Source organism: Phyllostomus hastatus, unplaced genomic scaffold (genome assembly GCF_019186645.2).
Source record: "Phyllostomus hastatus isolate PE091 unplaced genomic scaffold, TTU_PhHast_1.1 phas_contig_137, whole genome shotgun sequence".
In the NCBI taxonomy this organism is placed as follows: domain Eukaryota; kingdom Metazoa; phylum Chordata; class Mammalia; order Chiroptera; family Phyllostomidae; genus Phyllostomus; species Phyllostomus hastatus.
The window spans coordinates 19,902,313-19,928,345 of record NW_025333583.1 but is presented as its reverse complement, the minus strand read 5'-3'; the positions used below and the strand labels follow the sequence as shown (position 1 = coordinate 19,928,345).

General features: G+C 39.3%; 1 protein-coding gene across 2 annotated transcripts in view; it reads left to right on the top strand.

The window, feature by feature from the left end:
* The window catches only part of CD28 (CD28 molecule), a 39,225-nt gene extending 14,026 nt beyond the window's left edge, over positions 1-25,199 (top strand). Inside the window, exons 1-4 of one of the 2 annotated variants that reach the window (XM_045854399.1) lie at positions 5,246-5,266; positions 16,608-16,970; positions 17,223-17,347; positions 22,895-25,199. In XM_045854399.1, coding sequence (XP_045710355.1) covers positions 16,637-16,970; positions 17,223-17,347; positions 22,895-23,023 — 588 coding nt within the window. In that variant the 5' untranslated portion in view covers positions 5,246-5,266; positions 16,608-16,636 and the 3' untranslated portion in view covers positions 23,024-25,199. Of the gene's footprint in view, positions 1-5,245; positions 5,267-16,607; positions 16,971-17,222; positions 17,348-22,894 lie in introns of those variants that run through there. The other variant, XM_045854391.1, reaches the window with a different exon arrangement.
* The last annotated feature ends 834 nt before the right edge of the window (positions 25,200-26,033 follow it).

Genomic DNA, 26,033 nt, shown 5'->3' with positions numbered 1-26,033 from the left:
AAAAGCTTTTTTTCCAAATGAATTTCCTCTCTTTACTTATCTAATTTTGTCAACAAGTATCTCTACTTTTGTTCTCACCCAGCTCATGTCCTCTATGTCATTTTTGATTCCTGTTCTTTATCACCAAACACAACTGAGCACCAATGACTTGTCCATCATTTCCGTCCCAGCTGCCACCTCTGCAGCTCACATCAGCACTCTTGCAACAGCTTCCAGTGGGTCTCTGCCTTCACTCTAGCTTCATTCCAAGGCACTGCATTCTGCACTGATGTGCGAACATCTCAAGGTGGCATTTACTTAACTGAGATGTCTTCAGTGTCTTCCATTGCCTTACTGGTAAGATACATGTGTCTTTTCTTGGCATTAGAAGCCCTCCATGACTGATATCAGCCATCTTCACCTACTTTCCTGTTAAGGAAATGGGATGCCCTGCTTGTCTGCAGTAAGCCCTTAAAGTAAAAGTCCTTTCCTTCACTTTAGCCTGTCTAAACTTGCCTCAGACTTCATAGCCCAACTAAACACCAAAATCTTCCAGAATCATGTTGCCTAGCAACAAAGTCTCTTTCATATGACTGTCAGTGAATCTCTATAGGGCTCATGCACCATACATGGCTTTGGAATGCAGCTAATTGTGTACCTGCCTTAAGATTTCTCTTAGATGGAAAAAGCTACATCTTTTACATATTTCCATTCATCCTGCCATGAATCTAGCACATAAGGTCCCATCATTTATTTGCTGAATGAATTCATGACTTTGTCATGGCAGAAATTAGAATACCAAAGAACAATTTTCAGACAAATGAAAATACTTATTGATTTTTTTGATATATTTTTTTTTATTTAAGAATGAATGACTTAGATTTAGATACTCAGATGGGACTTTTTTGCTAGTGAACTATTTGACCTTTGAGTTACTTTCTGACAGTTTCATGTAGCACGGTAATTTTTTAAAAGTCATAGTTGACACGCATTATATTAGTTTCAGGTGTACAACATAATGATTTGACATTTATATACCTTAATAAATGATCAACACAATAATCCTAGTAATCATCTGTCACCATACAGAGTTATTATGATATTATTGACTATATTCCTTATGCTATACATTACATACTTATTTTATAACTGCAAGTTTGTACTTCTTAATCCTCTCCACCTTTTTCACCCATTCCCTTCCCTCTCTCCCCTCTGGCAAGCATCAGTTTGTTCTCTGTGTTTATGAGTCTGTTTTTCTTTGTTGTCGTTGTTAGAATTATATTATCTTTATAGAATAGGTAAAAATAATTAATATTGTTATTACATTGATTATTCTTCTTTATGAACATAGAATGTGTCTATTAATTTTAAGTCCTTCATAAATATTCATTTTCTAAAATATCTTTTAAAAATATTTTATTTTATCTTTTAATATATATTATTGATTATGCTATTACAGTTGTCTGATTTCCCCCCTTCATTCCCCTCCATCCCACAAACCCTCTCCCACCCACATTCCCCCCCTTTAGTTCATGTCCATGTGTCATAAGTTCTTTAGCTTCTACATTTTTCATACTATTCTTGCCCTCCCCCTGTCTATTTTCTACCTACCATCTATGCTACTTATTCTCTGTACCCTTTCCCCCTCTCTCCTCCTCCCACTCCCCTGTTCGTTACCCTCCTTGTGATCTCCATTTCTGTGGTTCTGTTCCTGTTCTAATTGTTTCCTTAGTTTGTTTTTGTTTTAGGTGTGGCTGTTAATAATTTTGTGTTTCCTGTCATTTTACTATACATGTTTTTATCTTCTTTTTCTTCAATAAGTCCCTTTAACATTTCATAAAATAAGGGCTTGATGATGATGAACTCTTTTAACTTGTCCTTAACTGAGAAGCACTTTATCTGCCCTTCCATTCTAAATGATAGCTTTGTTGGATAGAGCAATCTGGGATATAGGTCCTTGCCTTTCATGACTTGGAATACTTTTTTCCAGCTTCTTTGCCTGCAAGGTCTCTTTTGAGAAATCAGCTGACAGTCTGATGGGAACTCCTTTGTAGGTTACTGTCTCCTTATCTCTTGCTGCTTCTAGGACTCTGTCCTTCATTTTACCTTGGCTAATGTAATTATGATGTGCCCTGGTGTGTGCTTCCTTGGGTCCAACTTCCTTGGGGCTCTCTGAGCTTCCTGGACTTCCTGGGAGTCTATTTCCTTTGCTAGATTGGGGAAGTTCTCCTTTATTATTTGTTCAAATAACTTTTCCACTTGTTGCTCTTCCTCTTCCTCTTCTGGTACCCTATAATTTGGATGTTGGAATGTTTAAAGATGTCCTGGAGGTTCCTAAGCCTCTCCTCATTTTTTTTGAATTCTTATTTCTTCATTCATTTCTGTTGGATTGTTTCTTTCTTCCTTCTGGTCCACTCCATTGATTTCAGTCCCAGTTTTCTTCCCATCACTATTGGTTTCCTGTACATTTTCCTTCATTTCACTTAGCATAGCCTTCATTTTTTCATCTAATTTGCAACCAAATTCAACCAATTCTGTGAGCATCCTCATCACCAGGGCTTTGAACTGTGCATCTGATAGGTTGGCTATCTCTTGGTCACTTAGTTGTATTTGCTGTGAAGCTTTGATTTGTTCTTCCATTTGAGCCATTTTTTTGTCTTGTCATGCCTGTTACATATGAGGGGTGGAGCCTTAGGTGTTCACTGGGGTGGGGCAACCCAGTTGCTGGGTTGTGATGCTGTCTGTTGGGTCAGGGTCTAAGAGGGAACAATGGTGCTTGTTCCACTCTCTGTCAGATTTCAGTCCCTTCCTCTGCTTCCCTCAAGCAAACTGGTCCTTTTTGGTGCTAATTCTTGTGTGGGTGGGCTTGTGAATGTTCTAGGACCCCATGGGTCTCTCCGATGAACTCTCCTGTGAGGCTGGCAGTCTCTCTTGGCACCTCAACCCCCACAGGTGTTTCAATCAGTGCCCCGAGGCTCTATTTCCCAGTGCTGGTATCCTTGGCTGTGTGGTCTTGTCTCTCTCCCCAGTTTTGCCTGGTTTATCTGCATGCAAATATGGGAATGCTGGGTCAGCTAGCTGCCTTGCGTGCAGTGCCTTGCGTGCAGTGCCTTGCTTCACAATCACTGCCTCTCTGGGTCTGCCCGTTGCCACCCTGCACCAGGAGTCTGCCAGCCACTGCCTGCATGCCCAGGGTCCACCTGCTGCAGTCTCGAGTGCCTGGGATGCCTTACACATGCACCCAGTGCCACTGCTTTTTGTGCCACAACCCCTCTCTGCCCAGCTGCCCTACTCTGACTTTCCTAGCGGTCTGGATGAATGTGTCTATTTTAACTCCTTGGTTGTCTGACTTCCATACAGTTAATTTTCTGTCAGTTCTGGTTGTTATTTTATTTCTAAATTGTTGTTGTCCTTATTTTGGTTGTGCAAGGAGGCACAGTGTGTCTACCTATGCGTCAATCTTGACCAGAAGTTAAAATATCTTTTTTAATTGTTGTTCAATTATAGTTGTCCCCATTCCCCCTCCCCTATTTCTCTCTCTGCCCTACCCACCTCCCAATCCTTGTTTGTTTGTTTTATTAGATTCCACATATAAGTAAAATTGAATGGTGTTTGTCTTTCTTTGTCTGACTTATTTCACTTAGCACAATACTCTTTAGGCCCATTTACCTCATTGCAAATGGCAAGATTTCATTCTGTTTTGTGGCTGAGTAATAATCCATTTACCCATTCATGGACATTTTGGTTGCTTCCTGATCTTATTTAAAAAATGCTGCAGTGAACATAGGGGTTCACATATATTTTTCAATTAATGTTATCATTAAAAGGACAATACTGCAGTGTTTGCCTGTGTAAAAACACAGATCAGAGTAAAATATGAAGCTCAGACTAGTGCTGACCAACAGCAGCTTGTTTAGTGAATTTATTAATTAGTCTTCTATTTCTATTTTTTTCTGTAACCAGAAAAGGTAGGTTTTTGGCACATAAAACAATAGTTTTTTTAAAAAAAACTAAGATCTCTTTAGATTTTGTTAAAATCACACTTTCTGTTGATAGGAGTTCATGTGCTTGGACTGACTGTTTCTCTTGATAGAGACACTGCTTCTGTCATGGCTTCTTCTACACAATTTTCTTTCCATGTGCTTCCCATGACTTCACTCTCCATTGGTCCCTTTATACTTAAGGGTGGTCATAACTCTGCTGCTATGAGTTATAGCTTCTAGTGCTACCCCTTGTGGCTCCACATCGTTTTAAACAATCCTTTGATTGTAAAACCCTCCTCCTCCTACCTAATTTTGATGAATGCTTTGTACTCATCTTTCTCACATCTCTAAGAGGTCAAACCACCAGCTAGAGTTGCCACAGCCAGAGATGGCTGAGTCTCTCCTTCCTCCCAGAAAACACGGTTTGTCTTACAGTTTCTGGAGCAAACCCTGGACTGGCCTGTGGGACAGCCTGCTTTTTACAGAGACTGAAAGGTGAAAGTGGTCAGATGGCCACATGTCGAAGGGTAGCCTGGGCCTGAACAGAAAGTATACTCAAAGGGAAGTTACGGTAACTTTACCAACTCTGTGGTCAGGAGGGAGGTGTTCTTCTGTGTCAGGGAAACCAGTGTCACCTTCACAAAATGTTCACAAACATCATAGGGCAAGATGGTTGAAAATAGAAAGCTTTCATTTTCTTCAGTTCCTGCTTAACATGTTAAATTCTGTTCACTCAGGACTTAAAAAAGGAAATGTGATTAGGATTTTCCAACCTGATTTTTAAACTGCAAAAGAAACTCTGATGGGAATGTGCATAGATGGAACCCAATAAAGTTCTTAAGAGGTTCTGAAGGGAAGTCACTTTGCTAACCAAATATCTATTGTACCATTTCCACTGCTTCCTTAACTACCCAATGCAGATTTCAGTGCTGAGCGCTACCTGCTCTGCTCTTTTTTTGGTTCACTAGTCTCTATGTGGCATTTTATTTATTTATGGTGCTATGATAAAGAAAAAGAAACACAAAATATGTTAAGTTAAACATGACAGATGAATGCAATTCACAAAGACTGTGAAGTTAAGGATTTCCCCAAATGAGGTTTAGACTTACGAATGACTTTATGTATTAACTAATGTTTATGTGCAAACCCTTTTGTATACTTGGGCAAACTGAAATGAAAGAGGTACCATAGTATAATTATTGCTTATGGAACTAAAATAATTTATAAGAGGCATTTCATGTGAACATATTATCTGTAGGCCTTATCTGGGATCCATCTATGACCTTCAGGAAGTCTTTGAAATGGTAAGCAAAATGTTTTATGTATGTGCAGTAGAGGCAGAGACTGTTTGGAGATGTACTTTCTAAATGTGACCGTAAAAATCAAGTCAATTTTGCTGAATTCACAAACTTGGTTTTCTAGTCACTCATGATTTAAAATGTTACATCTAGAATCATAAACATAAATAAATAAACAAAACCTTACCTTTTCCACTATTTGAGTGATCTTACTTAGAAAACTATTTACTTCATTTGTTTTCAGTTGCTTCTTCTATAAAACAAGGGATTGGCTAAGAATCATCTCCAGCTTTCTTTGTAGCTGAGTAGTTTTTGCAGAATGGGAATCCAGCAAAATGGTAGAGAAAATGGAATCTGTCTTGCTCCTGTCTTTTCCCACTCCATGTACTCCCACATTCAATGGTATTCTCCTCCTTAACTCTCACTTCAGACATGTAGTCCCATCCAATTATCAACCCCAACTTTGAGAGGATCTAAAATCAATCACTGAAATTGTGTTGATATTTTGATACAACTTGGCAGAGAGATAAGAGCAGTAAATTAGAAGTCATGAGGCATGAGCCGAGTCTGAAGGGTCACTAACTTGTCTTAAAACACTGGACAAGTCACTTGACCTAGCTGACTTCAGTTTCCCACCCATAAAATTGCTGTAAAGATGAACAACTTGCCTATTTACTTTACATATTAATATGGAGTTCACATGAGATAAAATAGGAGAAAATGCTTTGTAGCCTTATATATGTAGGCTATAACTACTAATTTAAATCAACATGTTTCCCACATTACATTTTAGGCTTTATCTTTTTGGAAATCTAAGCATTAACTGAGCTGGTAAAGAGGGTTCTTTCAGGGTCAGGGTTCCTTCTCTGGTACTTGGAGCCACACCTCACAGATGGTTATCCACTCTACCTGTGCAGAGAGTTGACTTGCTTATTAATATAGTAATTGACTCATTTACAATAGGCAAAAATGGAAAGAGTTTTTGTTGTAACCAAGCTTCCTCTCCCACTCCATTCTCATGGAAGTACGAGCAAGTTTCAATTTTCCAGAAGTTAACCATAGCACAAGATTCATCGATTATCTGTGAGAAATCTTTTAGCTCCCACTGCCTAGCTCATAAGCAGCAGATAAGTACCTTCTCACCTCCAATCTTACTCTTCATGTTGTCTGTTGTCAAGGAGGAGTTGTGAGGGAAAGAGTTTTGAGGTTACTGCTTCCTGTCTCCACACTTTTAGCTGGTTTAGCTGCTAGGAAAGGCTTTGAAAAGCAAAGCACTAAATTCATCATCAAAACAACTTGTCAATTCAGTTATAAAAATGTCAGTCAAGACAATTTTTTGATACCGTAAGCAAATACAATAGAAGGATTGACAATGTTTCTCTTTTAACCTTGACTGACATTAACCTTGTAGGTTAAAAGAGGTTTGACCTACGTAGACTTTGCCTAACTACTCAGAAGGCAAACTAAATTCTGAGTTTCCCTACTCAGAAGAGGGAAAACTAAATATTTATGGGAAAAGGCTAGGTCTACTAAGACCAAATTAGCCTGAGAAGGATGCTTTCCACTCCTAGCACTAACTGGAGAGCATATGGAATCAAACAGAAGTTAAGTATGGGGAAGCTAAAAGTTTGTCTGCTTCCTTTTAAGTCTAGATATGTCCTTAAGTTATTTGAAGTACTGTGGATTTTCTGAAACTCAGAGAATCAAAATACATGTCAAAGCCAAATATCACTTGATGTTTTGATTATTAGTTGCTTTGACTTATCCATGTCATTACTTCACATCCATTGAATAAGTGGTGTGCATATTCACACATGCTCCATTTTAAGAAAAAATAAGAGGAATCAGAATTTTTGTGTCTACTGGAAGTCATAATAATCATAATATATTCAATATCATTTAGAGTAACTGGTTCTATTTTTTCTACTACCAAAAGTGAATTTTCTTCCTTTAGTTTCTCTTCAAAGCAGATGAAGATTTTGAAACCCTATGAGATTGTTTCTTACTGAGGTTTCTCTGAATAACTGACATGAACAAGAGGTTCTATAGGCCAGTCATAATCCCAGGTTGAATCCAAATCTAAGAGGCTGTTAGCTATACACCAATGCATACTAAGCAAATTACTTCAAACATAGTACGTATGTTTTAAGGATCAGCTAATTTGAAAAGTATATATGTGGACATAGAAAAGAGATTAATATTGACAGATAAGTTAAACAACTGTTTTTCAACAAATGGCCACACAAACATTTTCATGCTCTTTCCCTCCAAAAATATTAGCACAAAGAGTCACACAAAATAAAGGAATTTTTCTACATAGAATTTCTCAACAGAAGAAATAAAAATTTTGAGGGATCCAAGATGTCAGTAGAGTAGGTAAATGTTACACACACTTCCTCCCAAGACCAAACTGGAATTAAACTAAAATATAGAGCAGTCAACCTGAATAACAAACTGAAGACTGGCTGAAGAGAAGTCTTATAACCAAGAATTTACAAAATAGACCACAATGATACTGGCATCAAGGGCAAAGATGCCAAAGGGCTGGCCCCTGCTCCCACGGTGGCAGCTGAGATACTGGAGGGATATCTCAGCTGCAAAGGTTTCCTCTTAGAAGAGTGGGGTCTCAACAGCAAGCTGGGCTCCTCAGTCCAGAGTACCAGAGCCAAGAAGAGGTGCCAGCATAACATCTGGCTGTGAAAATCAGTGGAAATTCTGTCCATCAAGGAGAGACAGGCACTCTCTTAAAGAGCCAAACAACAAAATGTCATCCACAGCCACTCATTCCAAGCTCCTGTGGAGGAAAGATGGAGCAGACTAGAGTTGCATGAGGAGAAACTGGAGTTTGTGACTCTGGGGAGATTTCTGAAGGGACAGCCACCAGGGTTCCTGAGATGTGTTCCTCTCCCAAATTTCAGACACCATCTTTCTTAGGTGGAGCATACCCCTCTTTATGGTATCAGTCTAGGAACTGCAATAACCCCACACTGGAGACTCCCTGTAGCCCCACCAAATGGAGCTGGCACCCTGCTGAGGAGTCAGCTGCCTGGGCTGGAATGTAGAGGTCTGGACAGAATCAGGGAGTGTTAGTGACTGAGTTGTGTGGCTTTGGGGTGAGGGCCATCCTCACACTTTCCTATGAACCTGACTGTGCTTCCCTCTCACAAGAGAACTGCTAGAACCACCCTCAGGGCTCCTGAGGGTCCCACCCTCCTGACTCCTTGTGGCTCTGCCCTACTGGACAGTCTGAGTTGTGTGGCTCTAGGATGAGGGCCATTTTTCCTTGCGCTCAGATCTTTCTCTTCACATGGCCAAATCTTGATCTATTTGGGCTTGATAAACTCTGCTGGCCTCACCCTGATGGCTCTCTGAGACCTAACCCCACCACAAAGCTGTGGAAGCAATCAGCTGATGGCAGCTAGAGTTGGTATACCATGGGACATTTGCTGAGTGGCATCAGACCCAGCACTGGCACTGAGTTTGAACCTATATCAGTTTGGTGAACACCACTTGCCCTTATGTGGAGACTCACTGAGAATCTCCCTCATGCAACTTGAGTAATGTCAGAGGCTCTTTCAGTGACTGAGCCTAACAGGCAGCTGGCAGGTGGAGGCAGACCTTGGAAAGCCTTGGGACTTTTGCTAACCTACTTATGAGCCTGGTGCTGGTAAAAGCCAGCTTTGGTGAGCAGTTTGGTCCTTCCTGTGCACACCTGGGCCCAGCAGAGGCAGCCACAAACTGTGGATTGCTTTGTAGCTCTAAACAGGTTACCCACAGCCAGTCACAGGCAGAGTCTGGCATTGACGTGCACCAGAGTCCTTTCTAAGAGGACCCAAAACCAGCACACTTAGTGACCAGCTTTAGACAACATGAAGGGGGATACAATTAGCTTCACAAAGGGCATATCCTTGGAAGATTTCAGCAGTCATCAAATCCAGCTGAGGTGAATTCTGCTTTATGTAGTCAGCATCTGCACAGCATCTTGCATGCTGTGGTTGGGGTACACCCTCACAGTCAGCCAACCTGAGGGCTGGCCCCACACACCAAAATGACAATAGCAGCCAAGACTCAATTATAACACAATTATAACAGGAAGGCCAAAATTACTCACACAGGGAACATTGCTGGAGCTCCCAGCTCAAATGATGAAGAAGACTGTGCCACTGGGTCCCACAAGACACCTACTACATAAGGCCACCCTGCTAACACTGGGATTCATAGCAGATCTACCTAATACATAGAGACAAACAAAAAGAAGAAGTCAAAATGGGGAGACAAAAAACATGCTTCGAATGAAAAAACAGAAGAAATCTATAGAAAAGAGCTAAATGAAATGGAGACAAGCAATTTAACAGACAGAGAGTTCAATGGAATTATTATAAGGATGCTCAAGGAACTTAGTGAGAACTTCAACAATGAGATAGCAAGCATAGAAAAGGACATAAAAGCCATAAAAACAACCAATCAGAAATGAAGACAATATTTGAAATGAAGAGTACACTAGAGGGAATAAACAGTGGGTTGAATGAAGAAGAGAATTGAATCAGCAATTTGGAAGATAAGGTAGCTGAAAACCCACAACTAGAGCAGTCCCCCCCCCAGAAAAAGAATTATAAATTGAGGATAGTTTAAGGGACCTTTAGGGTAACATGATGCATAACAACATCTGTATCACAGGCATACCAGAAAGAGAAGAGAGAGAGCAAGGGATCAAGAATCTATTTGTAGAAATAATGACCGAAAACTTCCCTAACCTGGTGAAGAAAAAAACCACTCAAGTCCAGAAAGCACAGAGAGTCCAAACAGTATGAACCCAAAGAGGCCCATAAGAAGACACATCATGATTAAAATGGCAAAGATTAAAGACAAAGAGAAAATTTTAAAAGCCAGAAGAGAAAGGCAGTTACCTACAAGAGAGCTCCCATAAGACTCTCAGCTGATTTCTCAATAGAAACATTTCAGACCAAAAGGTATTAACATGAATTATTCAAAGTGATGAAAAGCAAGGACCTTCAATCAAGGCAACTTAACCCAGCAAGGCTGTCACTTAAATTTGGAGGAGAAATAAAGAGCTTCTCAGACAAGAAAAAGCTAAAAGAGTTTTTCATCACCAAATCAAGAGTACAAGAAATGTTAAAAGGTCTTCAAGAAGAAGAAGAAGAAGGAGGAAGGGGAGGGGGAGGGGAGGGGGAGGAGAGGATGAGGGAGAGGAGGAGAGAAGAAAAATAGAGGAACATAAAAGATTAAAATGGCAATAAATGGGTACCTATCAGTAGTCATTTTAAATGTAAATGGCTTAAATGTTCCAATCAAAAGGCATAGGGGAGCTGAATGGATAAGAAAACAAGACCCATATATATGCTGTCTCAAGAGACCCACTTCAGAAAAAAAGATTATACACAGATAAAAAGTAAAGTGATGGAAAAAGATATTTCATGCAAATGGAAATGGAAAAAAAAAGCTGGGGTAGCAATGCTTATACCTGAAAAAAATAGACTTTAAAACAAAAGTTATAGTAAAAGACAAAGAAGGACACACAATGAAAAATGGATCAATTCAACAAAGAATATAACACTGACATTACAAAGAAAGGAAATTATAGGCTAATATTTCTGTTGAACATAGATACTAAAATCCTCAACAAAACATTACCAAACCATATCCAGCAATACATTAAAAACATCATACAACAAGAGGGAAGAGGGGAGGGAATTTCAGGGGGAAAAGGTGAAGGGTTTGCAGGAACAGTTATAAAGGACACATGGGCAATAACAGGTGGGGGATGAGAACGGGAGGGTGGTAGGAAGGGCTGTGGTGGGGGGAAAAGGCAGAAAACTGTACTTGAACAACAATAAAAAAAAATCGTACACCATGATCAAGTGGGATTTATCCCAAGGATGCAAGATTGGTACAGTATTTGCAAATCAATAAATGTGATACAAATCAATAAATCAACAAATAACAAGTGTTGGCGAGGATATGGAGAAAAGGGAACTCTTATGCACCATTGGTAGGAATGCAGATTGATGCAATCACTGTGGAAAGCATTATAGAACTTCCTCAAAAAATTAAAAATGTAACTGCCTTATGATCCAGGGATTCCACTTCTGGGAATAGATCTGTAGAAACCTGAAATACTAATTCAGAAGAACATAAGCACCCCTATGTTCACTGCAGCATTATTTTCAATAGCCAAGATTTGGAAGCAGCCCAAGTGCCCATCAGTAGATGAGTAGATAAAAGAAGCTGTATTACATTTAAACAACGGAATACTCTGATGCTGTAAAAAGAAGGAACACTTACCTTCAGCTGGGAGAAAAAGGTGAAGGAATTAAGCCCCTGCAAACCCTCCCCCTCTAAAAAAACCACCTCATAGACAGAAAACAATTTGGTGATTACCAGAGGGAAAGGGGCATGGGGCAGATAGAAGAGGGTAATTGGGGGATAAATGGTGTTGGAAGGAGATTTGGCTTGGGCTGGTGAATACACAGTACAATGTACAGATAATGTATGATAGAATTGTACACCTAAAACCTATTTAATTTTATTAACCAATGTCATTGCAGTAAATTTAATAATGAAGACATAAATATTCTGTAACTTGTATGGTGATGGATGTTAATATGAGGTCTGTCCAAAAAAGTATCTAGTTATGTAATATGAAAAATACAGACATTTATTGAAGAATATACAAGCAACATTGTGCATAAGACAATGACACTTTCAAAGTAGGCACTTTGGTACCTTACACAGTTCTCCCAAGAGACATCAGCTGCCTCATTCATCATATTTTCCTGAATTTCATTGATGGTCTGAAATCTCTTCCCTTTCAAAGGTGATTTTAGTTTTGGAAAAAGCCGGAAGTCGCAGTGTGCCAAATCTGTGCTGTAGAGGGGCTGAGTCACCTGGGTGATTTGGTGTTTCCTCAAAAACCTTTGAACCAGATGGGATGTGTGAGTGACCATGTTGTGCTGAAGTTGCCAATCACCAGCTGGCCATTGCTGTGGCCTTCTGAATCATCCAAATAGTTTCCCATGGAGGAAAGCTCAAGCCTAATGCAAAACTTGATACAGATTTGTTTGCTCTACTCACTCAGTCATTTTGAGTGCGATGGCCATATGTACTACAGTACATATGTTCACTCAACTGCATCTACTGCCTCCACTGACTAGTACAGTGAAGTCCATTGTTAATGCATGCACATTCTAGTCCAATTTTCTTGGCTGCCAGGTTACATCAATGTCGTGCAAACTGTTCTCATTAGATTAATAATAACTGGACTCTTTCAGGACAGACCTTGTATACTTATTGTGGTGATTTTTTTACAACACATTCAAATATCAATTCATTATGTTGTGCACTCGAAACTAATATGTTATATGTCAACTATATATCAGTTTAAACAAAAGATGTTCCCTTCCCTTGCTCAGTTGTTGGATAATATGCCATCAACCAGGAGAAAATGGAATGTGTAGCCACCAGCCTAGATACTGGGATCTGGAATTGCTCTACCATGAGAAATTCCTCAACTTTAGAGCTGAGGTGGAATGGGCTGAAGAGAAATTTGAATCAATCTTAACAAGATTTGAATTTGAGGCTTTGTGACGAACCGAAGGAAAATCTATCTTTTAGTTATCTCACTGTATGGTGCTTCATGAAGGGAAAATAGTTTTAGAGAGAAAGGCCATTGTGAAAAACAGCAAGCACTGTACTAAGCTTCAGGGAGTCATCTGCACTCCCAGGAACGTTTGAAGTAATTCATATTTTCTTTGCAACAATCTCTTAGGGTAGAAGAATATATTCTTCATATCTCAGATGTCCAAACTTCACCTCAGTTTCTGAGCTGTCTATTCTGGTTTTGTAATGAATGAAGAAGAGATGCAGGCAAAGGAAACAATGTTATTTACTGGTTGGTCTGTGTGGCCTGAGGACAGTCATTGTTAACTCCTTCTCCCTCTTTCACTACATCTAAGCCAATATGGTTCTGCTAATTTAGGCTACAAATATTTCCTGAATTTATTCACTTCTTTCAAATTGTAGTTCTTTCTAACCTTATCACCTCTTGCCTACACTACTACAATTGTATCCTAACTGGTCTCCATCTTTTCACTCTTGGACCCTTCAAATTTACTTCCCACGTTTTTGCTAAAATAATCCATATAAAATGAAAAGTTGTACACATTACTCTTCGGGTTAAAATCCTTTCATAGATCCTCAAACCTACAGGAGAGATCCCAAGCTATAATATATGCTTGCTTTGTCAATCTTGTCTTTTAAACTTATGGTCCAGCAAAAGTGAGGTAGCTGTAATTCCCTACATCAGGCATACTCTTTTGTACTTCCTTATCTTCTCTGCCTCAATTGTTCTTTTTCTCTTTTTGTTTTATTTTCTGCAGAGTCCTCTACCTCACCCTCTACCCCAACACACACTCTTACCTTACCCACCTTTTAGCACAAAGACTCATCTTGGCTAGGCTAACTTTATTTAATAAAAACATGTTGCATTAATACATGCATAATCCTTTAAGACTCAGGCCAGCAGCCACCACCTCCAGGAATCTTTAGCTGGCCCCACAGTTGCCCCCAGGAATACTGTGTGAGCACTGTGCCACTATTTAAGTAGTTGTCTGTTTATGTCATTCTTCCCCATCAGACTGTGAACTGCTCTAGGACAGAAACTGAACTCTGTTTATCTTTGGGAAGTCAATTTTTTTCTCCTACATGCATCTTGGGAAGGTGTCACATCCTGAGCTACACAAGACATAGTAAGCACACTACTGAAGTATAGATAGATGCTATGGAGTATAGCAACATTGTTTTTCTTCTCATACTCTCTTCAATTCCTCCTCCTCACTGTGGGTGCTAGGAGGAGAAGGAAGCCAAACTGGGAAACCATCCAGAGTTTCTTTCCAGCCTTACTCAATTTCCCTGCCCAAGATCCGCCAACCCCCTACCCCCACCCTTTTAAAAAATCTCTGCAGAGAAGTCCTAGTCTCATCTTTTTTCTTATCAGCTTTCAAAGTTAGATCAGCAAGAATTTGAATGTCCATTACAAGAGAATCCAAATAATTAGTATAAAAATACAATTCCTGCAGAAGTCAGTAAGCAGAAATACAAATACCTAACCTGAACTCCCTGAAAAGGAGGGGGGATGCTGGCACTTCTTTCTGGGGTTGGTTTTCCCACTCAGAACCTGCCCAATGATTTCTTCTAAGTACACAAAGAAAAAGGCCAAACCAAACCAAACAAAAAACAAGTTGCATTCTCCTATCAAGATAGCTTGAACTTTTTGGTTCTTTACATGTTTACTTTTTAGTGTTTTTAGGCTATATTTGTTGAATGAATAATAAATGAAGTTAAAGTTATTGTGGAGACACCAGTTTTGAGTAGGATTCAGTGAGATGGTAGTTAGGCTTTGCTGCTGATAAGAATGATACAGTCAGATTACCATCTTTCACGAATTGGTTATTTATTAAGATCCTATTGTTTTCACAATATACAAAGAAGCATAACATGTGGTCCTTGCTCTCAAGAGTCTTGAAAACTAGAGGTCTAGAGGAAATACACACAAATCAAAAGCTGAGTGAATTGAAGCATATAAAACAAGAGGTGTTCAAAATGTAGAACTTGCTGCATTTTGAAAGTACAAAAGAAACATAAAAGATTGTAGGCTGATGGCTGTTGGGTCCATTCATTTACACTGAGATAGTATTATCCTTAACTGAAAAACTAGCAGACACATAAGCTGGAATTAAATAATTCTGTGGCACTGTCATGAGTGAGCACTTAGAATTAAATCCATCTCATTGTCATTATATCAATGGCCATTATCTTAGCACAGCTTGTCCAAATACAGTTAATTTACAGAAAAAATTTCTTTGAAGGTAATTAACTCTTGCAAGTTTTCAGCTCAATTTTATAGACATACTTTCAACTAAGCAAGATTCTCAGATAGTTGTAGTTTAACTGATCTTTGTAATATATAAAGTGGAAAACAACATTCTAGCATTTTCAAAATGGTGTTTTAAAATATACAGTTGACCCGAGAATGACATGGGTTTGAACTGTGTGGATCCACTTATACACTGAGTTCTTAAATAAATACTGTAAATTATTTCCTCTTTTTTGTGATTTTCTTAATAGTATTTTCTTTTCTCTAGCTTCATTTATTATAAGAATATAATGTGTAATATATAATATAAAAATATATTAATCCACTATTTATGTTATCTGTAAGGATTCCAGTCAATGGCAGGCTATTAGCAAAGTTTTGGGGCAGTCAAAAATTATACATGGGGTTTTGATTGCACTGGGGTGGATACTCCTCACCCCCAAGTTGTTCAAGGGACAACTGTATTTTCAACTCAATCAGTACTGATTCTAGTGGAAATCAATGTGCACAATATTTAATACACAATAAGTAGTGAATCATATAAAACTTACAGGTTGAAATTATAAGACCAATATGTCACACAGACCAATAATCATCCAATAAACAAAAGACATGAAAAGAAATGTTGAACCTGACCAAATGGCAAGTAAGTGGTGATACATACAGTAATTGTCTTGAGACCTGAGAAGGGTGAGTCACTAGGTCATGGAGTTAGTGAACAAAGTATGGGGAGAGGAATGCTCACAATGTATTCCTGGGGTGCTGACTTAAAAGATCCAGCCTACTGGGAAGGTTTTGGTTTGAAGAAATGAGGTTGGAAAAGCCTGTGGAGGCTTATGAATTGAGGATAAAAATGAGCTTTTATCTGCTAAGTCACTGGTTCCTAAACTGGACTGCGAATTTGAATCTCCTGAGAAACTTTAAAACTAGTGATGCCTGACTCCTATACCCAGAAATTCTGATTTAATTGAGGGAATTGAGGGTTTGTAGAAGTTTCCCAGGTGATTCCAAAATGTTGTCAGCTTGGGAAATCTCTTAGGCTATAGTGATTCTCAACCCTGACTGAATATCAGCATCAAGTTGGAGAATTTTTGAGACAATACCAAACATGACGCACAAAATGGGTGAAAATACTTGCAAATCAAATATCTGATAAGGAACTTGATTCAAAATATGTAAAAACCTTTGATAATTCAGCAATAAAAAGGCAACCCAGTTAAATTGGCAAATATCTGAATAGACATGCTCTGTTGTTTCATTCAAAGGAGAATGAAAATATTATCAAGCAGTAAACTTTTAAACTCTTGGTATAATTATCTCCAAAAGAGCTCCTGCATCTTCATCTGCCAAGAAAAAGACTTTACTGGAGATCTGTTTTTTTAATTACTATATTTTGATTTCAGAAAAAAAAAGTCTTTATACTCTTGTTCTAAGCAATGGTTTTTCCTTCTCCAGAAAACAAGATTTTGGTGAAGCAGTCGCCCATGCTTGTGGTGAACAACAACGCCGTCAACCTCAGCTGCAAATACACCTACAACCTCTTTTCGAAGGAGTTCCGGGCATCCCTTTATAAGGGAGCCGATAGTGCTGTGGAAGTTTGTGTTGTGAGTGGAAATTACTCCCATCAGCTTCAGTTTCAGTTTCAGTCAAAAACGGGATTCAACTGCGATGGGAAATTGGGCAATGAAACAGTGACATTCTACCTCTGGAATTTGTTTGTTAACCAAACAGATATTTACTTCTGCAAAATAGAAGTCATGTATCCACCTCCTTACATAGACAATGAGAAGAGCAACGGGACCATTATCCATGTGAAAGGTAACAAGCAACTCCAGTGTACCACTCTAAAGTAATGGTTTTCATCTGTAGCCTTGAAAACTCCATCACAATGAGAGGTGGGATTGGATAAATCCCAAAGAGCACAGATCAAAGAGGAATTCTATGCATTCTAAGCTAGTGATATTTTGCATATTTTGGTTCCTTTCACATTCTTCCATAAAGTTTAGAAGGAAGGAAATCTACTCAAGTGCCATTCCCATATCATTTAATCCACTCTATTTTGTTTTTCAGAGAATCGGCTTTGTCCAGCTCACCAAACTCCTGAGTCTTCTAAGCCATTTTGGGCACTGGTGGTGGTTGATGGAATCTTGGCTTTGTATAGCTTGCTAGTAACAGTGGCTCTTTTTACTTGCTGGGTAAGACAAGCAGCACTGCTTCTATGCAACTTTTCTACTGCACATGCAATCTGATTATATTTAAGAACTTTGCCTATGTTGTTTATTTTCTGTTTAACATGTGATTTTTATTATTTTCTTTTTCTCTGCTAGGTTTAAGTAGGTTGTCTCTTAGCCTATCCAACCTAATCTGAGATAAAAACGTTATGGGCATTCCATTTTCCAGAAGGCACTGGTTAGGTGGCAAGACAGAATAAGAAGACAATTGGTTAAATTAGGGTGGGGGTAATAGGGGCAGTTACTTTTTTATCCCCATTTGCAATATCATTATGACATATAAAATAGTTTTAGTATATACATATGTACATAAAAATCTAAGCAGCTTTGGAATCTAGACAACTGAAATCAATGAACAACTTTGGTTCAGGGTCAAAAATCATGAGAAATTTGGCTACTGAAATTATGCATTCAAACCTAGCAAAAAAACTAGGTCTGTTTATCTGAGTCATATTTTTATCTCCTTAGAAGCAGTTGAAGTCTGTGAGACCAAGTATGGTGCTGTCATTATGAAACCGTAATGAGAATTAGACTTTTCTGAGCTCTCATCACTGAATTGGGGTTTACCGACTTTTGCAAATGTTCATGCAATAAACTTGGTGTGTATATATATACACCATATATACTTGGTATATATATATATATACTTGGTGTGTGTGTATATATATACACATACACAAGCACATATATATAGACATATATATATATATATATATATATAAACTTCTTCAATGTTGAATTTTTTGCTGAGGTTTGAGGACCTCTTGATGACCATATCTACTGTTAAGAAGGCACCTCTTTATAAGGATCTTCCTGTTCTTAATAAGCTTTAGGGTATAGAATACCTCATGTGTTGATTCCATTTTGTCTTTGAATTTTTTTCTAAAACTTAGATGCATGTCTCAGTTATTCCTTCAACAAGAAATGTACCCTCCTAATGGATAAAGAACTATTTATACTCACCATCTATCTAGTATTAAGTACATTTAATGCTTGATGAATGCTTAAATTGACACCTTCCATAGAGGTCAAAAACTAAAGACTTAAATGAACATGCCTGAAGTATAATATCCATCTTCAAGGCATAATCCATACATTTAACTAGGCCATACATGGGTCAGATGTTTCTGGAAGCCATGTCATGTGGAGCCACCCTATTTACTACAGGTTCGGTGATGGGAGGGGTTCAGCAGCCATGGGTTTACAGTCATACCAATGGTAGATACAACCTGGGGTGCCCTTCATCTCTTGTTGGCCTGTTGCCAGAGTTTGCCTCTCAGTTGTTCCCCACGTACTTCTCCCATTTCAGAAGACCATTGGGGTATTCAGGACATTGGTTATGCTGCCTGTTGCCTAATCTCTGGCTTCTGCAGGGTAGGGAACGAAGTAGCTTCTTGTTCCTGGAAATCCTTTATACTAGATATCAACTTGAGAATTTGCCTGCCTTGCCTTCTTCAAGTTGCCCAAGCCTGATGGGGGCTTTTAATGTAGGGAAATATTGTCCAGCTTTTTCCTCTAATGTTAGCTGAGTGCCTTTATCTTTGTGGATCTTGTGGTCTTCATCCAAAGCTCCTTCCAGCTTTGAACAACTGTGGTGTTTGCTAATGATTTTAGAATTTGGGCTCTTAATTCTTGTTTTTTCCTGATCCCACCAGGAATCTCAACTTCTTTTTTTTTATACTTATATATTTTTAAAGATTTTATTTATTTATTTTTAGAGAGGGAAGGGACGGGGAAAGAGAGAGAGAGAGAGAGAAATATCAATGTGCAATTGCTGGGGGCTGTGGCCTGCAACCCAAGCATGTGCCCTGACTGGGAATTGAACCTGCAATGCTTTGTTTCGCAGCCCGAGCTCATTCCACTGAGCTACACCAGCCAGGGCGGAATCTCAACTTCTTAATTTAAAAGCCAGGTGCAGTGGCTTTTGGGTTCTCTTCCAGGACAGGTGCTCCTTTGTGATATGCTGAGCTAGATCAGTTGACCTAGGAAGTAGTTTTGGGAGCTGCTTTAACCTTCAGTGGCCAGAGGGTACTAATTATCATTTAAAACTTGTTGTAAATATGAATTAAAATGTCAGTTACTATAATCAGGCACTAACTTGCTAAGTGACTCAAATCAACCAAAAAGACAAAAGTAGCTTCTCATTTTCAAGGAGTTTTAACAGTTCACTTTCAACTCAGAAACAATATAGACATATGGGTTTTTCTTTGGCAGCATTACTAATTCCCAGTGGGGATCATCTTGCTTTGTCTTGAGAAAGCTTATTTTGGTCTTATTTTGTCTCACAGGATCCCTATAAACTGGGAAGTTCCAATGCTCAGTATATCTAATATTTGTGGCCTCTTGTAGTCAGTTTGGTTGCCTGCTAACTACCCTTTATTTGCATCTCAGACCTAGCTAGGTCTTTGTATTCTTTAACCAAAAGGGTGGGAAATAAATAAATAAATAAATTTCATAGAATAATACACTTTTTTCCCCCCCGGGCTCATCTTTTCTTACTGCTGTTACTGTTTAAGCAACTAGCTCCTGGCTAAACTCAGCCAGGCCATTAAGGATCCCTAAAGTTTAGCCTTTTCCTGGGTACTTTTTTAGGATCCTATTTTTGGCTTGTCTGCACTGTGCCTTGGTGCAAGTTGCTGTTTTCCGGAACTTCCTGAGGGCTTGTGACGTGCTACCGTAGGCACTAGTGGGTTTCTGGGAGCAGCTGCAGATTCTATCTCAGTTCTTGACCTATTGCTGACATTTGAATAAATAAAGAGCTCCCCTAGGCCAGGCTGCCACAGACCAGCACCTGCTACTCTCACTCAATCCTCCATTCACTGAATTACCTTGTATAAACCTTGGGGCTTGCTGCTGCTCCCAGGAAACAAGTAGATAAAGGCTGCGGTGAAGGGAAGGGCAAGGATGGCGGGTCCTAAAATCATACAGTTTTAGCAGACACTGAATGGTCAAGGGGCAGAGTAGATGACCCAGTTACACAGACACATGGAGTAAGTAGTCTGCAAACACATGTACATATGCTAAGTGCACATGGACACTGTGGGCTCTGGGTAGTCTTCACAGTCATGCGTGTGTCATTTCCATTCTACTGTTGTGTTTAGAGTTTGGGTGGTGATGATTAAATCCACCATTCAATAACACTGTGAGGGTAAGCATGGGAGTTGGTTGCAGTAGATCTTTCATAGCCTTTGTGTGCAACCTGGAGAACCCAGAACCAAGACATCTTCATTTGGGGGCACTCTCTAACAGGTATAGTTTTATTTGGGTATCTGGAGACAAAGACTATTACATGGGAACCTGGCAAGAGGAGTCCTCAAGGTAAGAATAAATACTAAAATGATCACCAGGGTATCATCAGCAGCCTTCCACATTGAGTTGGGGACAGACATTTCCACATCCTTTTCCCTGTCCAAGGGAAAATGGACATAGAATCAAGATATTTGAAGAGCAACTTCCTTCATGCATTTGGTTTCCATGACTACCTCTCTCTGAATGAATCCCCCCAATTATGTGTGTTTAATGCTATTTTCTTCTTAGTTCCAGCTAGATAACCCATCCATTACCTCAAGTCACAGGTGACTAAAGTAGAATTTATAACTTCTTTCAAACACAATTCTCCTGTGTCTTGCCTTATGTCTATGGGTGAAACACTGTCCTTCTAGTCACCTAGGCTCAAATAATGAATCACCTTAGGGTATGACCAAGAAGGAGGAGTCAGGTAGTCTAACAATACTCATGCTGATTTGATGATACATTTTGTATCCATTGCTTCCTTTCATTCTATGGTTTTCTCATGGCCAGACTCTAGATTAGGATTTCTCAGTCTTGGCACTATTGACATACTAGGCTGGATGATTCTTTGTTGATGGGGCCTGCCTTGTGCAACGTAGGATATTTAGCAACATCTCTGGCCTCTATCCACTAGATGCCAGTAGCATTCGTCCCAGGTATGACAACCCAAAATGTCACTAGATATTGTCAAATGTCCCCTAGGACAAGGAATAATGAGCTGGAGGTGGCAAGAATGAGGTTTAGGAGGTCTGGCTGGGGCAACTTCACATATGTAGTGTCACTCACAGAGATGAGAAACACTGAGAGAGGACCAGATTTTAGGGCAAGATCTTGAGTTTTGTTCTGGATATGTTGAGTTTAAAATGACGTTGAAGCCTAGTCCAGAGCTATAAATTTGGGTAAATAGGTGATAATTGAAGCTGTGAATGTTGATGAGCTTGCCTAGGGAGAGTGAGGATGGAGTGAGTAGAGGGAAAGGGCTACGACAAAACAATGGGACAGTCTAATACTGAATGGCTAGTTTAGAGAAGGATGAGCTTTCAAAGGACACAGGAAAGAGTGATCAGAGAGGCAGGATGAAAATCTGGATGATGCCATCTCATAGAAGGCAAAGTGGAAGGGTGTTTCAAAAGGGAGAGAATAATCAATAATAAAGAATGCTGCTGAGAGTTCAAAAAGATGAGGACTGAAGACATGTTAGTCATTTTTAGTAACGTGAAGGCCAGTGTTTTTCCAAACTTTCTTAACTCTTATGCCTCTTTGACAAGGAAGAGTGAAGTGCTGAGATAGAAGTGCATGGAAATAAGACCAGGCTGAAGTCATTTGCTTGCTAATTTATGCAAGAGTTCATATCATTCGTGTGCTGTGTATCTACTTATGCATCAGGCCTATGTTCCAGGAAATAAGCTTTTTTTTTCCCATAATAAAGAAGTCTAAATCCAAAAATCTGGATGGCTTTCTATTTAAAAAATTTTTATGAGTCTTTTATCAAATGCATACATTTTACCATCACACTGATCTGGAGAAGAAGTTCCTTAATCAAAACTTTGCTTAGTTTCAAGGAGGTGTAATTCTTGCTGCAGGTTAAGCATTGTCCTACTTTCCTCACCCCTGGCAGAAATTCATCCAGAGGGAGCTGAACCTGAGGAATAAAGATGAGGAACTCTATTGTCTTTATGGAAATGTAAATACATATGAAGGAATAGGAATGTAACTAGTTGCCTAGAACTATCTTCCCATTAATTTGGAATGCACTGCTCTGAATTTATGATTACTCCAGACTCTGAGGGGCTGAAGGTCCTCTTTGGTTATAGAAAAACAGCTTGTTAAACAAATGGCTAATGTAAGAAGATTACAGTGGGGATGCTTAACCTTTGCAGATGAGGAAGGGCCTTCAAGAGTATTTACTTATCAACAGCAGATATGTTAATTAGATATACTTTTGAAATTCAGGTTAAATGACTGTGTGGAGAGTATCAAGGGTACATTTTTCCAAAATACTTTCTTTGATTCAGATTTTTCAAGTTGATTTAGATGAGTCCAAAGCAGTTAGGTTTGATAAGTCATGATCCAAGTCCAAGGCGCTTCATGAATTCTGGTGTTCAGCTTCCTTTGACAGTCCACAGTTGGAAAAGTTGCCCCCAAAGTCTTATAACTCCTGCCATGACATCTCCCTACATGTCCTTGGCCCCTTCACAGTGACATTTCTCTTTTCTGCAGATGAAGAATAAGAGGAACAGGATCCTTCAGAGTGACTACATGAACATGACCCCACGGAGGCCGGGGCCCACCCGCAGACACTACCACCCCTATGCCCCAGCACGAGACTTTGCAGCCTACCGCTCCTGACACGGACGCCTATCCAGATGCCAGCCGGCTGACACCTCTTCACCTGCTCAACACCATTGCTCTGGATAGGAAAGGACTGCCTCGTCTTCAGCCGGCCATCTCAGGCCCCTGTTAGGCCACTAACACCAATTTTTCTTGACCAACTAGACCAAAGAACATTATTTTGAGACTCTGAAATGAAGTTAAAGAATATTACTATGGCAGCCTAAATCTTGTAGTGTCATGACCACAATTCAAACTTACTGTGTATTTATTGACTTGACTGAGAGATTAGAGTAGAAAATAAAAAGTGAGTGATTTCTGTTAGCCTTAAAATCTGCTTACAGTTTTGCTCCTTTCTGAGCCCCTGCACATGGCCATCAAGTGAGATGTGATAATGAAGGACTTTTTAGATGGAGAAGAAAGGTTAGAAAATCATTCCCTGTGGTTAAGTAGGGGTTGAGGGGGGTCATTTAGAGTGGGGGCTGAAGGGTAGAGAGACTTAAACATTTTTAAAGTCATGAAAACACTTTCTCAATTATGAAATGAGCCACTCAGTTCCTATTTAATATTTTCCTTTTAGTTTAGAAAGATATAGATATTATCTTTGATGAATTCTGGTCATATTTAGTCATTTTGACCAATGGAATACCTTCAAGGCAATGTAAAAGCAAACGGACTTGCCTTCCTTACTCCCTGTGATGGAAATTCAATGTAGTCTTCACAATATGATTAAAAAAATAAAGTAGTCTTTCCACATCGAGGAAGAATATGCTTGGAAATACGACCGCTTGATGTCAAAACTACTTAAATACTTTGAAGGGTAATTTGTTTAGCAGCACATTCCAGTCAACTCCTGTAGGGGGCTTTTCTGCTCCATATATTTCAGGTTTGCACAGCTGGTCTCTTTATTGTCTGGGTGGAGCTCTGAAGTGGAATGCTGAGTGCACATCCATAGGAGAACTGATGATACTGTGAAAAAGGGATCTTAGTGTTCATTACGGTGTGGGGGATGAGTCCCAAGAAACTTCTGAAGGAGAAAGAATAGAAGGAATGACTCGATTCTTGTCACGTGCTGAGGGGCTGGCTGCTCGAAGTTTTCCAGAAGATGGCAGGCAGAAGGAGCCCTGGTGAAAGCTTCTGTAGAGGGACTTTATGTACTTTAGGGCTCAGAGCTCCAGAACTTTTTGGCTGCAGGTGCCATTTTGCCCTGGAGGTCCATCGATGTGGAAAGTATTTTGGAATGAGTCTTTTGAGACAGCATCAAAGTTCTCAAGATACCCTGGAAGGCCTGACCCTGGAATGACCACAGACATTTTTCTACCTCCAGTTTGGGTCAACTGGAGTATGCCTGGAGACCTTGAAGAATGGATCTGCTGCAGCCTTTACAATGGTTCAGTGCTTGAATTCATTCAGATGTGAGAGGAGTCTAGGTTTGAGAGGCAAATAGGCCCAGTTCATGTCCCTTTGCCAGCTGGTCTCAGGCAAGTCACTGTCTTTCCAAGACTCTGGTTCTCTTCAACTACAAAATAAAGATAATGATCACAAATGTCTGTCCCCATACTGTAATCTTCTTGAGGACATGGCCTTAGTTCATCTTTTTTTTTTCTACTTGTCCCTGGCACTTAGTACCATGCCTGACATGTAATGTTAGGTATTATTATTATTGCCATTTAGATAAATTATGCATGACAATTAAACTGGGCAATGACCTGAGAAGGGAGAGCATATTGTAACACAAATTTAAACCCACCACCCAGGGATGAGGTGCAATGAAATTTGAGAGCCTCTTAACTGCCACCATTTTCCTGTTTCAGGTTATTTTAGCTTATACTGAAATGTGCAGCATCTCACCTCCCACTTTTATGTATATAAAGAGGTCTTCTTTAATTTTTTTTTGCACTGTGGGGAGGGCTATGAATATTATCACTCTAGACAGAAAATATTGTACTTTGGTTGATTTTTAAGTGGTCTTCTATTCCAGGAATTTAATTGGTCCAAAGATGGCCGAACCTGGCAGTGTCTGAGCTACAAAGAACAGGTGGATTTAAGGTGGCACATTTGCCACTTGGCCAGGTTCTTGGCATGCAGACTTCTTTAATCCAAGTTATCAGATTGGATTTGAAAGTTATAGAACTATCGAGTTTGTAGAAGGGGCAATGGCAAAAAGTAAATAAATATAAAATAAAAATGGAAAGATTTGATCTTTGGTAATAACTGGTTTTATTTTCTGATGGGAAAAACAGGTTTACTAAAGATGAATCACACATTAGATTTTTCTTACTCACTTTGAACAGAACCAAAGTAGAAATGTTAATAGGGAAGTCCTTTTTCACTATTAGTATGAGCTAAGAAATGGTTTAAAACTGTGGTTGGAGCCATGCTTTTACAGTTTCAGGTATGATAATTATGAAGAAAACAATTGCTGCTTTTATTCTAAGAGTTTTATATTTAGTGTTTCTATAAGTTTTTATTGTGAGCTTGCTTATTTTGGGCTGAGCATGCCAATTTACAGAGATGAAGTGCACATTATGTTCTGTATTTAGTGATAAAATCACTGAACTACCATGTGCCTATTTTTAAATTTGTGCTTTAATATGGTTTTTCAGAGCAGATAAGCTTCACTTTTAACAACCTAACTTGAGAAAATGCTATGTTTTTTTTAAAAAATGGATAAATACTTCTCATAAATGTCCAATTTTAACCTTTTTAAAAAATCCAGACTTTCAAATATTTTCACTTCAAGCAAGGTACACTTCTAGACTGGCTTTAGTCAAAACTTCTCATCAGAACAATGGTTTACATCCCCGAGATGTCAAGTGGGGCTTCCCTGCGCCTTCTGTGTGATGTGAATCCCTCTCTCATCGGCATGTGCCTTCTTTCTGACAGATTCCTCCTCCACATCACAGGCATGTTCCTGTTTCAGGGCTTTTACATATATATTTTTTTCTAGAATATTCTTCTCCAGATATCTCCTGGCTTGTTCCCTCATTTCCTTCAGGTCCCAGCTCAAGCAATCGCTTTCTATCCT